Genomic DNA, 15213 nt, shown 5'->3' on the forward strand with positions numbered 1-15213 from the left:
GTAAAGCAAGCTTTTGATTGTTGTAATCACAGTAAAGTAACATGGTGTTTTAAGAATACTGAGAAACAATCCATAATTATTTGTTTGCTTTTCCTCTGAAACCAACATATACAATATACTCCTGTTAATTCAAAGGTACTTAATTTGAATTATTAAGAAATTGAATGGTAGGAAGGTTTTGCTGGGATGTGGTAGGAGTTATGCAAAGGAAGATAGCAACTGAGAGGACTGGAGAACCTGTGGACAGGAAAAAGTAGGAGAATTACGTTGGAACGAACAGGCATCCAGCCAGTTTTCAGGCACATGAAAATATTGGGTTTGGATTGGCAGAGAGTTTCTCCTGATCATCCACTGTAACTTTGGTGGAAGATTCGTAGACACTCTGGAGAAATAACATTGAAGTTCTGTGTTTTTCTTGTTGGAGCAAACTTTGCAATGTTAGGGAATTACAATGCCTGGTATACACATGAACTAAACTTCCTTAGCTTCATTGTACATCAGAAACAAATATCAAGGCAGTGAGGAATAACGCTTTTTAAGTGAATAAAATCAAGTCAACCAGGAGCACCCATGCCCTACAGACATGACAAAAATGTTTCCATGTTCATTGGTTACTTTTTGCCTTGCTTACATCTGCTAGAGATTAAGGTAAGTAAACATTTACAAAAGTAATTAAGAAAATTATTAAGTCTACATCAACTGCCCAAATTATAACAAAATGCATTAGACAAACTATTTGCCAGCAATCACCAGTTCATTGCTTTTAATTGCATCAAAAAATTAATAAAATTTGCTGTTGGGAAACACAAATTAATAAGTAATCAGAAATGTAGAAAACGTGGCTCATTTTTAATAAAGATACTTCAGATCCCTTGTGTTTTACAGGATATTTAAATAAATTAGAAGTTTAATCAGTGGAAATAATTAATTTCAAGTTATGAACAATTCAGTAGTCATAGATACACATGCTTTAAGTATTTATAAAAAATGAACTAGATATGAGATAACATGGTTAAATTAATCAACTTTCTTTAAGTTCTTACTTTATGAGGTAGTTTATATTCATATTTAACAGCAACGATAATTCCAATGACAGCCACTTTTACTTAAATATTACAATATACTAATAGGTTGTTCAGTCCAACCAATCCCAGTTGGTGTTTATCCTCCACTCAAGCAGTAGTCCAAATCCCATGTTCTCTCTATTCTCTATCTCTTTATCTTCTATAACCTGTCTAACCTTTAATTGTGGACATAGTCTTTGCTTCATTCGCTAACTCTAAAAGTGAATTCCGCAACCCGCCATTCATACATAAAAAGTATTTCTCCTGATTTTCATTCCAAATCTTTTACTTTCAGTTTTAATCTATGCCCTCACATTTTAGACCCCGCTACATAAAGTTTTATATAGATTTATTACTACATCTCAACTTTAAATACTATACCTCTTGCCATAATACCCAGCATATGTCCTTATTTATTTGAGGTGCTGCTTTGATGTTGTGAGCTTCAAAGCCAAATCTTTCTGTTCTTTCACATCATCTGACCATACCCCACTCAAAATATAAGACTGGCAAGTAATAACCTTTCCAAGCTTGGCAAAAATATCATAGGTTATGGTCACATCAGTGTTTAGAGAATGGTGAATAGCACACAATTAACTTTCAGCATCTTAATTTCAAAAAGAGCACTGATGAGAAAAATGATATAGCTTAAACCAAGAGTACGCAATTTGAATTTACTGTGATGAGAACATGATCAAGAATGAAGAAAAGAATGAATGTTAGGGAAAAAGAGAGACAGGGAGATAACAGGAGAAAAGGAAAGAATACACATAAAGCAAAACCGAAAGAGGAAAATTTCAGCAATACATAGTGGCTGTAATATATTCAAAGTCAGTAACTTAAGAATTTACAAAGAATTCTCTCTTAGATAGGAAAACAAATGTACTATAAATTTCCATGCAGCAGAAATACAAAAGGAACCACGGTCAACAGAAATTTTGTGTAACCTTTATTAAATGTGCTTAATGACTAATTGATGTGTCAATCACTTGTTCATTTGATCAGTCAGAAGTCAGCAATCCTAAAATTCAATATAGTGGAAAACAAACAGAAGGGCCCTGTAGCAATGTACACAATCTGCCCCAACATAACGTTTGCCAGCTGTAACACTAACAAAATTAACAGCGGATGGATTAGTACCAGACGCTAAGCAGCCTATTACAAAAACAGCCTATCCCCACTTCAGAAACTACTAACTTTAAACAAATCCAAAGAAGCCTTGCACACTATAGAAGGCATAATCTTTTAAGAAAATCTGTTAAGGCACGTTTATTATTTGGAAAAAAAATAATAAATGCTGTTTCACAAAATGCTGAGAATATTTTAAAGGATTCAAAATTTATCCATTATAGCCACCACCTTATGTACTAAATACTTTACTGCATTGGTTATGTAATAAACAAGTACATGTGCAATATAGGTGAACATCAGTTGAGTTGGTTGCTATATGTGGTATTGGGAAAAAACAATTTACTAAAAGAAGCCTCAAATCATTCTGATAAATCTGTAAATCAGTCAAAAATAGGTTCCAGAAATCTCTCATCACTCAGAACACTGGTCGACAGTTGCAAAGGCAGTTGATAAACAGCAGTCAAGGAGTAGCGTTATTCTAGTTCACCCGAAAGAAATGTAGAACTCAGCCATCTTCCATAAGGTTCAGATACATACTGCACATGTTATATGTATCTTTTATCTCAGACACAGTAAAAAGAAAACTATTGGACAGATTCCTGTCAAATGAACCCTTAACTAATAAAATGCATAAACAAAACACCCTTCCTCCTAAAAAAGAACCAGCACTCAATATTCTTGAGCCATAGGACAGATACGAAAGATGTGGACCAGGGAGCCTATTTCCTCACACCCAACAGCAGTGTGGTGAAACACTAATAAACCATTTGTGCATTTCCTCCAGAATGAAATATTTTTGATGCGTTTCCTTCAACTGAGATCTCAGCTATTGACAACAATGATCCAAAACATGTGCAACAAATGTCAAGATCCTCCTCTGAATTCACAACATCTAGGTCGCACATCAAAGCATTTCCATTACATGAAGCTAATTTGATATAATCATTTTGAAAAATGAGTAAAAGAGACAGCCTATGTTTCATTAGAAGAAAGAAGGAAGACTCCAGTGCCATTAAGGGCATCATAATTTACACCTTCAGAGGTTCTTACACATAAAATACACAGTAACTGAAGAAACCTATGGTCTACTGATGGATGACTAAAAATCCACAAATTCCCAGGATCTGATGGCTTACATTCTAGGGTTTAAAAGAGATGGCTATAGAGATAGTGGATGCACTAGTTTGGACCTTCCAAAATTTCCTAGATCCTAGAACGATTCAAGTGAGTTGAAAAATAGCAAATGTATCTTTGCTATTTGACAGAAATGATGACAAAACAGGGATAGACCAATTGGCCTGGCATCAGTAGTAGGGAAAATGCTGGAAGCTATTATTAGAGATGCCGCAAAAGGACACCTGGAAAAAGTAGAGCACAGTCAAAAAATATTTATGGAAGGGAAATTGTGTTTGGCAAATCTGCTTTTTGAGGGTGTAGCTATCAGGCTAAATAAGAGGGAACCAGTGGATACAGTGTACTTGGATTTTCAAAGAGCATTCAATAAATTGTCATAGGAGAAACTTTACACAAAATTAGTGGTTATGGTGGTGATACATTAAAGGGTCAACTTGTGTGCAACCAATGCAGGAATATGTGCACTGCTGCATGACTGCACAGCTTAGGGAGAACATTGCATACGAGTTGCAAATTTGAAAAGGTTAAAAAAAAAGCCTTAGACACTTACTTGCTTTAACAATAATTGGATGAATAGAGGAAATATAGATCGCAACAGGCCCTACTCTGAGGCACTAAATGCAAACAGTTGACTAGGGGAATAAGATTTCTAAGATGACAGGAATGGAGAACAAAGTTCTATAGTGTCTGACTTGGTATAATTAATTTTCAAGTCCAGAGCACTGCACTTTTATCAATGCAACAATCCTCAGCCAGAAGTGCCGAGTGGATGAATAATCTCGATCTCCTCCGGAAGTCCCCAACATCACAGATGCAAGTCTTCAGCCAATTCGATTCACTCCACATGATATCAAGAAACGACTGAAGGCACTGGATAGTGCAAAGACTATAAGCCCTGACAATATTCCGGCAATAACACTGAAATTTGTGCTCCAGAACTTGCGGCGCCCCTAGCCAAGCTGTTCCAGTACAGCTATAGCACTGGCATCTAGCTGGCAATGTGGAAATTGCACAGGTATGTCCTGTGCACTAAATGCAGGACAAATCCAACTTGGTCAGCTCCATCAGTCTGCTCACAATCATCAGTACTGTGATGGAAGGAGTCAACAGTGCTATCAAGCGGCACTTGCTTACCAATAAGCTGCTCACTGATGCTCAATTTGGATTCTGCCGGGTCACTCAGCTCCTGACCTCATTACACCCTTGGTTCAAACATGGACAAGGAGCAAAATTGGAGTCAAAGGGAATCAGGAGCAAATCTCTCCGCTGGTTGAGTCGTACCTGGCAGAATGGAAGATGGCTGTGGTTGTTGGAGGTCAATCATCTCAGTTCCAGGCCACCACTGCAAGAGTTCCTCAGGCTAGTGTCCCAGGTCCAGCCATCTTCAGCTGCTTCATCAATGACCTTCCTTCCATCATAAGGTCAGAAGTCAGGATGTTCACTGATGATAGTACAATATTCAGCACTATTCGTGACTCCTCAGATACCGAAGCATCTATGCCCAAATGCAGCAAGGCCTGGACAATATCCAGGCTTGAGCTGACAAGTGGCAAGTAGGATTCGCGCGTCACAAGTGCCAGGCCATGACCATCTCCAATAAGAGAGAATCTAACCATTGTCCCTTCACATTCAATGGCATTACCATCATTAATTCCCCACCATCAGCAGCCTAGGGGTTGCCGCTGACCTGAAACTGAACTGGGCCAGCCATGTAATTACTGTGGCTACAAGAGCAGATCAGAGGCTGAATATTCTGCTACAAGTAACTCACCTTCCGATTCCCCAAAACCTGTCCACCATCTACAAGGCACAAGTCAGGAGTGTGATGGAATACTCTCCACTTGCCTGGATGAGTGTAGCTCCCACAACACTCAAGAAGCTTGACACTATCCAGCCCGCTTGCTTGATTGGCATCCCGACCACCAACTTAGACCTTCACTTACTTCACCACCGACACACAGTGGAAGCAGTGTGTACCATCTACAAGATGCACTGCAATTCACCAAGGCTCCTTCAACAGCACCTTCCAACCCATGACCTCTACCACCTAGAAGGGCAAGGGCAGCAGACAAATGATAACACCATCGCCTGCAAGTTCCCTTCCAAGCCAGGCACCATCCCCACTTGGAACAATGTTACTGTTCCTTCACTGTTGAGGGATCAAATTGCTGGAATTCCCTTCCTAGTATCACTGTGGATGTATCTGCATCAGATGGGCTGTTGCGGTTCAAGAAGGTGGCTCACGACAACATTCTCAAGGGCAATTAAAGATGGGCAACAAATGCTGGTCTTGCCAGCAACACCTACATCCCTCGAAAGAAAATAAATTGCCAGATGCTTTTAATTTTCTATCCATTGTTGGGTGTCACCTTTACATCTGTGGGCTTGCTGTTTCCTCTTCCAACAGGCTTTATCATACATGTACATTTGTACATTAAAATTCATCTTCCAGCCCTTAGCCCATCTGCTTAATTGGCCCAGTTCTTCTTTGTATCTTGTTTAGCTTATGCTCCTTACCATGTAAATTGGCTTGATATCATTGGCAAGTTTTATATTGCAAGTAGTAAGATGCGTCAGAGTCAAGCAGCTGGACGTTCAAAATCCTACGGAGCCAAAGAGTATAATCTGGGCAAGCAGGGAGTACTGCATTGTGAAAATTGTCATTCAGATGAGATGTTTAACTGAGTTCTTATCTGCCTATTCCAGTGGCACTATACAAAGAGAAGGATTCTTCTGCTGTCCATCCTTAAAAGCCACCAAAAATCGATTAATTATACCTGCATTTCACTGCTAATTGTGGGATCTTACTGTGCACAAACAAGACAAACTTGCATTTGAAGTCACTGCATCTCAACTTATTTCACTGCACATGAAGTACTTTGAAATATTTGTTTCAGATGTGATAAGACAATGTGTAATTGCCAGACTTCCTTACTATCATCCAAGTCTTTCTGTGTCAGCAGCAGGAAAACCAGTACAGAACTATTCAGAATTTCACTAGTTACCTCCCCATTCAGAGCTTTATCCATTGTGACAAGATTTTATCCACCGACAAGTGTTACGGACAGGGAGAGTTGGTGGGATAATGTTTCCCTTCTCTTCTCACCTCTCAGGTACCTGCAACAAGATGCGTTTTAGAGGGAGTGTTTCAACCTTTTTTTCTGTTATGATTTTCAGTAATAAGTATGAAGCAGGCTTTCGGGTAAGTTTAAATAAAAATAAAGGATAATGTTTATTCACCCTACACCCCAAAATGTAAACACAACTAAACATACTCTCTCATGCATGCAGATATGGACACAAGTAAAAATGGATTCTAGGTACAAAGCACGTATTTAGGTTATTAGCACAAGAAAATACAAGTAGTAAATAACGTATCAAAATTTCAGTCCTTTAAAAATGCATGTGTAACCGGCCTGGATAGACTCTCTCTCGTGGTTCTTTGGATGAATGGAAGTTAGAAGCCTCTGGATCTCTAGCTGAAGTCATGGCCAAGTTTCGTAAAGGCAAAGCTTTGCAGGTGAAAACAAATTGGTTCCTCTCTCTCACTGCCTGGATTGACTGGCTGTTAGGAAGGGTTCTGTTCTTCTTGTTGGAGGATGGTCCACTTTGTCCTGTTGGTTTGCAGACTGCTCTGTCCCTCCCTGCTTCTGGGAGTAAAATAATTTGTGGTCTGAAGTCGGTTTTGCTCATATGGCCCCCTGATCAATACCTTCATTATCCACGAAACTGATTCAAGACTAGAAGCCATTGCTACACAATGGTGTTTTAATGGTGGTTATTTACACCTTCTAACAATGAATTGTTTTCTCTGCACCTTTCTTTGTTAAGGCTTGAGTTCGCAGACACTGCACTGATTTAGAGTTTTGGTAAAATTCCAGTCAAAAGGAGGGTAAATTCATAAGTGGTTTCACACTGCGAATATCCATTCAAAGATACTCCACCCACCGTCACTTACGTTTTAAGAACTTTCCGGAAGCATGTTCAGGCATTCTTTGCGCAGAAATCACAGAAGGTCACCTGACACTTGGCAACCATCTTGGTCTGCTTTACCACTCTTTAAAGTCAATTTTCAAAAGTTCACATTGACTGATGTCCATACCTTGAAAGTGAGGAATATGATATCCTTGAAGTCGTAACATGGCCATCCTATAAGCCAGTTCCATTCAAAGTAAAATATGTATTAAATTCATGAATCTTAACCTTCTTTATAGATCTCAAATGTAGAACTTTATCAAATGTTTCTGAAAATCCAAGGAAATTATATTTGTATACTGAAGATACCAAGGTGATTTTCACTGAATTTGTGTTCTCTTAAATAAATATGCTTTTTGTGAGAAGTAAAGAAAATTTATGAGCTAAACGTGAAAAGATTATTAAATCTGTCATTACAATTAATCTACATTGTAAATAAAACAGGCAACATTTAGAGTTCAGAGTTTTGGGATTGAATGCCGATTTAGCACAAGAACATTTCAGCAAATTGAGTCATGGACAACAACACTTAAGTGTAGAAGTAACTCAATATTTTTGTTTTATTAATAAAATGCAGAAACTTCATGAATTAAAGAAACTAGTAGTTTTTAATGCAAAAAGAAATTTTGCTCAAATGAATCTACTCCTTTCATCAATATATGTACAATTGTGTGGGCACACAAAATGTGACTTAGAATAGAAAGAAAAGCCCCAACAAATTCAACTATAAATAAGGTGTACTTCTAACTGCAATATTTGGCTATTTTTGGAACAGTTAAGCTTGTTCGCAAAATTGCTTTATCACCTATATAAAATATTGAATGGCATGGCATTACACAGAAAATTGCCTTTAATTTGGAGTACTAAGAAATAATAATGGTCCAGATTTTGCAGTAGTATTGACAGCAAAACTGTCAGTATTGCCATCATAACTCCTCGGAAACTCTCAACAACTTCTGGTGTCTGCACATGCACAGATAAACATGGAAATCCAGAAGTTGCTGTCAGTGACTCTATGCTTCTCCATAGGCTGCGCTGTTGGAGCCCGGAGACTGCAAATAATGAGAAATCACTGAACTGACAATTAGAAATCAATTAGAAATCACTGAGCTGAGAAGAACTTGTCTTTTTATGCTTTTAGTCTTGCTGAAAAACCCTTGAAAAAGTTACACCTTGTCAAATGAGGTGTAACTGGCTTTTAATGGCATACTAAGTTCATAACTTAGGAGGCAATGGCATAGTGGTATTGTCACTGGTCTAGTAATCCAGAGACCCAGGGTAATGCTCTGGGGACCTGAGCTTGAATCCCACCACAGCAGATGGTGGAATTTGAGGTCAATAAAAATCCAGAATTAAAAGTCTAATAATGACCATGAAACCATTGTCAATTGTTGCAAAGACTCATCTGGTTCACTAATGTCCTTTAGGGAAGGAAATTTGCTGTCCTTACCCGGTCTGATCTACATGTGACTCCAGACCCATAACAATGTGGTTGACTCTTAAATGCCCTCTGAATAAGGGCAATTTGGGATGGGCAATAAATGCTTGCCCAGCCAGCAACGCCCACATCCCATGAATGAATATTTTTTTAAAAATTAATTGGGAGAAACCTCTCTGGCTATAGAAAACTAATTTTCGATTTGTGGATAATTAAATTTCTCCACTATGTTAAAAGTTATTCCACATTTTAAAAGAAAATAAAGTTTGTTTACGACAAATCAGCTTCTCCCTTAATCCCACATGTATATCCATTCTTTTACTTTCTGTAAATTTAATTAAAAGTGAAGGATAATCTGTGCATTTTACTTCCTGGTTTGCTGACTGTGAGAATACTTGAATGTGAATGGCTGCTTACTCTGATGATGACGACATCACTTTTACATGACACTTGGGATGGGTTTTCCCTTCCAGACACTGAGCATACTCGCGTTGGGAGGCCAAAATGTGAGGCATGCGGGGCCGCAATTTCAAAGTTGCCAGGCCATTCCTGCCACCACCATTTTCCCTGGAATAGGATAACATGGTGGATCATGACCAGATATGCACTTAGTGACCTCAGGTTCACAATTTAAATCCCTGCTGGAAATTCAAATTTCCCTTTTGATGGCATTTTCCCTGAAGGGGATAGGTTCCTGAAGGCTGTGGGAATGCCACCTGGGAAGTTAGTTCCTCAACCTTGGAGGAAACCTGCTGTGGAGTTGGGAACCTATTGACAGGTACATTTAAAAGGTCTCATCAATGTCCTCTCAAATCCGCCCCCTGTCCCTTCATATTCCCAAAGCTTCCTTCATATCTCATTTGCGCTCCACCCTCTCATGTCCCTTCCATAGCCCAAAGTCTTTGAGATGCTCCTCATCATGAATGCTTGACTATGTTCCAAGAATGGTTAATGGCCTCAGCTCAGCAGGAGTCTGTTTACACACTTGCAAGGGGGAGTTTCAGCTTTGTTTGATTGATTGTAATAAGTCACTCTTTCGTGGGTTTAGTTTTCAATGCCTGTTTATTTATTTATTCATTCATTCATCCACCCGATGTGAGCTTCACTGGCTGGGTCAGCATTTATTGCCCATCTATAGTTGCCCTTGAGAAGGTGGTCGTGAGCTGCCTTCTTGAACCGCTGCAGTCCATGTGGTGTAGGTACACCCATAGTGCTGTTAGGAAGGGAGTTCCAGGATTTTGACCAGCGACAGCGAAGGAGTGGTGATATATTTCCACATCAGGATGGTGAGTGACTTGGAAGGGAACCTCTAGGTGTTGGTGTTCCCATCTTTCTGCTGCCCTTGTCGTTCTAGATGGTAGTGGTCATGGGTTTACAAGGTGCTGTTGAAGGAGCCTTGGTGAATTCTTGTAATGCATCTTGTAGATGCTACTGTGCGTCGGTGGTGGAGGGAGTGAATGTTTGTGTGCGTGGTGCCAATCAAGCAAGTGGGCTGCTTTGTCCTGGATGGTGGTCAAGCTTCTTCAGTGTTGTGGGAGCTGCACTCATCCAAGTAAGTAGAAAGTATTCCATCACACTCCTGACTTGTGCCTTGTAGATGGTGGACAGGCTTTAGGAAGTCAGGAAATTAGTTACTTGTCGTATGATTCATAGCCTCTGACCTGCTCTTGCAGCCACAGTATTTATATGGCTAGTCCAGTTCAGTTTCAGGTCAATGGTAACCCCGAGGATGTTGATAGTGCGGGATTCAGTGAGAGTAATGCCATTGAACATCAAGGGGCGATGACTGGATTCTCTCTTGTTGGAGATGGTCATTGCTTGGCACTTGTGTGGTGAGAATGTTACTTGCCACTTGTCAGCTCAAGCCTGGATGTTGTCCAGATCTTTCTGCATTTGGACATGGACTGCTTCAATATTTGAGGAGTCGAGAATGATGAACATTGTGCAATCATCAGCAAACATCCCCATTTCTGACCGTATGATGCAAAGAAATTCATTGATGAAGCAGCTGAAGATGGTTGAGCTGAGGACACTAGCCTGAGGACCTCCTGCAGTGATGTCCTGGAGCTGAGATGACTGGCCTCCAACAACCACAACCATCTTCCTTTGTGCAACCAGTGGAGAGTTTTCCCCCTGATTCCCATTGACTACAGTTTGGCTAGGGCTCCTTGAAGCCACACTTGGTCAAATGTAGCCTTGATGACAAGGGCAGTCACTCTCACTTCACCTCAGGAGATCATCTCTTTTGTCCATATTTGAACCAAGGCTGTAATGAGGTCAGGAGCTGAGTGGCCCTGGCAGAACCCCAAACTGGTCGTCAGTGAATAGGTTATCGCTAAGCAAATGCCGCTTGATAACACTGTTGATGACCCCTTCCATTGCTTTACTGATGATCTGATGAGGCGGTAATTGGCCGGGTTGGATTTGTCCTGCTTTTTGCGTACAGGACATACCTGGGCAATTTTCCACATAGCCAGGTAGATGCCAGAGTTGTAGCTGTGCTGGAACAGCTTGGTTAAGGGTGTGGCAAGTTCTGGAGCACAAGTCTTCAGCACTATTGCCGGAATGTTGTCAGGGCCCATACCCTTTGCAGTATCCAGTGCCTACAGCCATTTCTTGATATTACGTGAAATGAATCGAATTGGCTAAAGACTAATGTCTGTGATGCTGGGGACCGCCAGAGGGTGCTAAGATAGATCATCCACTCAGCATTTCTGTCTGAAGATTGTGGCAAATGCTTCAGCCTTATCTTTTGCACTGATGTGCTGGGCTCCTCCATCATTTAAGATGGGGATATTTGTGGAGCCTCCTCCTCCAGTGCGTTGTTTAGTCCACCATGATTCACGACTGGATGTGGCAGGACTGCAGAGCTTAGATCTGATCCATTGGTTGTGGGAATGCTTACCTCTGTCTATCGCTTGCTGCTTATGGAGTTTGGCATGCAAGTAGTCCTGTGTTTATAGCTTCACCGGATTGACATCCCATTTTTAGGTATGCCCAGTGTTGCTCCTGGCATGCCCTCCTGCACTCTTCAGTGAGCCAGGTTTGATCCTCGGTTTGATGGTAATGGTAAGGTGGGCGATATGCTTGGCCATGAGGTTACAGATAGTGTTAGAGTACAATTCGGCTGCTGCTGATAGCCCACAATGCCTCATGGATGCCCAGTTTTGAGTTGCTAGATCTGTTCTAAATCTATCCCACTCAGCACAGTGGTAGTGCCACACAACATGATGGAGGGTATCGTCAATGTGGAGGAGGGATTTCGTCTCCACAACGACTGTGTGGTGGTCACTCCTACTGATACTGTCATGGACAGATGCATCTGTGGCAGGCAGGTTGGTGAGGATGAGGTCAAGTATGTTTTTCCCTTTTGTTGGTCCCCTCAACACTTGCCGTGGACCCAGTCTAGCAGCTATGTCATTTGGGACTTGGCCAGCTCCATCAGCAGCGGTGCTACCGAGCCACTCTTGGAGTCCCCCACCCAGAGTACATTCTGCGCCCTTGCCACCCTCAGTGGTTCCTCCAAGTGATGTTAAATATGGAGAAGCACTGATTCATCAGCTGAGGGAGGGCGCTATGTGATAATCAGCAGGCAGTTTCCTTGCCCATGTTTGACCTGATGCCACGAGACTTCATGGGGTCCAGAGTCGATGTTGAGGAATCCTGGCTGTATACAACTGTGCCGCCACCTCTGCTGGGCCTGTCCTGCCAGTGGGACAGGACATAACCAGGGACGGTGATGGTGGTGTCTGGGACATTTTCTGTAAGGTATGATTCCATGAGGATGACTATGTCAGGCTGCTGCTTGACTAGTCTGTGAGACAGCTCTCCCAATTTTGGCACTAGTCCCCGCATGTTAGCAAGGGGGGCTTTTGCAGGATTGACAGGGCTGAGATTGCTGTTGTCGTTTCCGATGCCTAGGTTGATGCCAGGTGGTCCGTCCAGTTTCATTCCTTTTTTGTTACTTTCTAGTGGTTTGTTACAACCGAGTAGCTTGCGAGGCTATTTCAGAGGGCATTTAAGAGTCAACCACATTGCTGTGCGCCTGGAGTCACATGTAGGCCAGACCAGGTAAGGACAACAGATTTCCTTCCCTAAAGGGCATTAGTGAACCAGGTGAGTTTTTACAACAATTGACAGTGGTTCCATGGTCGTCATTAGACTTTTAACTCCAGATTTTTATTGAATTCAAATTCCACCATCTGCCGTGGCGGGATTCGAATCCGGGTCCCCAGAGCATTACCCTGGGTCTCTGGATTACTAGTCCAGCAATACAGCTACGCCATCACTAGGACAAGATTAAGAGGTATGAAGGGGATTAAAGCTTTTTTCATTGATGCTATGAATGGCTGTGGTTGACTGACACTTTTATAAGGTTGTAAGGTGAGCGTTTTTTCTCAGAGATGAGTTTCAAAGCATGCTTGCTTATCTTGTCAGTTTTAGGAGCATTTCAAAGACTTGCTAGCTGTTCACTGGTTCTGTACATACCCACTACTGAGTGGGTATGGAGGATGCATGGGGGCATGGAATGGACATGGGATATGGAGGGTGGTGGGGCGAGTGAGGGGTCATGGGGCAAATGGGGTGGGCACGGGGCAAATGGGGTGGGCACGGGGCAAATGGGGTGGGCACGGGACAAATGGGGTGGGCACGGGGCAAATGGGGTGGGCATGGGGTGATGCGAGGGCATGGAGTGAGGGTGGGGGGGTGAATGATGAGGGCTAGGTGGCTAACAACCACATACAGGACCAGGGCAACATCCCAGCGAACCAAGGCAGACCTTCTAACCAGCCCATCTTGCCAACTGCACAGCTCAGTTGCCACATTGAACCTGCTTCTGGGGCCAGTGTTCCTGATTCCAGCCCACCCCCGGCTCCCAGAGATGAAAATATCTTGGGATTTCCCAACTTTTATAAGTCAGGCACACAACATCAGGAAATGGCCCGACACATGGTTTATGACTCTAAGGGTATATCGGGCCCTTGGGGTCAGATTCATATCACCAGGATAGGGGAAATCCATGCCACAGGCATTGTTGAAAATCCAGGCCAATATTTTATGTAGTTAATAGATCGGAATGCACTTTAACATTTTTTTTCCCCATACCTCTTGCTGTCAAATACGCACACGGTATACAATGGTAAACATGGACTTACACGGAGAGCTCAAAGCCACTCAAAATGAAACAAACACAATTGACATTTTGCTGAAAAGAAAGACATGTTGCCGAAGCTTTTTGCCTTACACTCATCAGGGCAAATGGAAGAATGACAAATTTTAAACAGTTTATACTACAAGAGAAAAGGATGCTGATGGGGTCGACTCTGATTGGCCAAGGCATTGCCATGGAGAAAGCAATGGGGAACTATAGCCTTCACAAGCTCTTGGGTAATTCAAAAAAGGTGTTAGGCTTGAACATTTTCCTTTTGTTTGTCCCTGCGTATGAATGTATGTCATTTCTAGCGATTGTAAATGAATCATGTTACAAGCTCGACTGATTATCTCAAATTGGTTGCTAGTGTAGCTATTAGCACATACAGGATTGTTCAAGAGATGCTGCCCAATTGGGGAATCACATCTAACAGTATACACTTTTATTTTGAGTTTTGTAATTGCAGACTGGTTGAGTACAATCTGTAGTCTGCCTATTACGAACAACCGAAGGAACATGCTGTTTGATTCGATCAGCCTACCGCAGGAACACATGGCCTATGTACCTGGCATTGCACCAGCACTGAAATTCATACACAATGTTGCTCAATTGTGTAGTAGGCAGAATGTTTTTTTGAACTGCCGGCAGCATCCTGTCAATGGAAAATAGCCACTGCATATTAGCGGCATGAAATGGCTTGTTTAACCTGTTGTTCAATCAGCACCCTTTTCTCCTATGGTATAAACTGTTGTGATCATTTGAAATTTGGCAATCTTGCATTTGTACTGATGAGTGCAAGCTTCGGCAACGTGCTTCACTTTTCTGCAATATTCAAGATATGTACTACCAGATGACTGTACATATTGCATAGATTTCTATTGAACTCTTCTATTGAACTCAGAAGGAATATGAGTTAGAAAAACAACAAAAGCTTTATTTATATTGATCTTTAGCTGCAATCTGCAACATCAAGATAAAAATATCAGATTTTTTAAAATTAAAAAGCTGGGTGCTGGATGTTCTTGACTATTGCAAGTCTTCCTGAAGTTAGTAAGTGCACTGCACGAGTGAAAAGTTGATAGGAATGATATGATATTGTCACTCACACACAAGGATATTTTCTGTGTATTGATATTATGACATCACGATTTAATTAACGCACGTGGGCCAGAATGGCAATCATTCTTGAATAGGAAGTCACAAGTGCAACTAATGAATTTTCTGAAGATACAAATTACAAGATAATCATCACTTATAACTGACAACTGCAGTACTGCATTCAAAGGAAAACATATTACTAGGTCTACATACTCCTTCGT

At 41.4% G+C, this 15213-nt stretch overlaps 1 protein-coding gene across 9 annotated transcripts in view; it reads right to left on the reverse strand.

Annotated features, from left to right (window-relative positions):
- The window catches only part of usp45 (ubiquitin specific peptidase 45), a 191370-nt gene that overhangs the window by 76171 nt on the left and 99986 nt on the right, over window positions 1-15213 (reverse strand). The window contains exon 9 of one of the 9 annotated variants that reach the window (XM_078542311.1): window positions 6533-6979. The exons of the other annotated variants lie outside the window; for them this stretch is intronic. Coding sequence (XP_078398437.1) covers window positions 6898-6979 — 82 coding nt within the window. The 3' untranslated portion in view covers window positions 6533-6897. Of the gene's footprint in view, window positions 1-6532; window positions 6980-15213 lie in introns of those variants that run through there. 9 annotated transcript variants of the gene reach the window in all.

Source organism: Cetorhinus maximus, chromosome 5, assembly GCF_964194155.1.
Source record: "Cetorhinus maximus chromosome 5, sCetMax3.hap1.1, whole genome shotgun sequence".
NCBI lineage: Eukaryota > Metazoa > Chordata > Chondrichthyes > Lamniformes > Cetorhinidae > Cetorhinus > Cetorhinus maximus.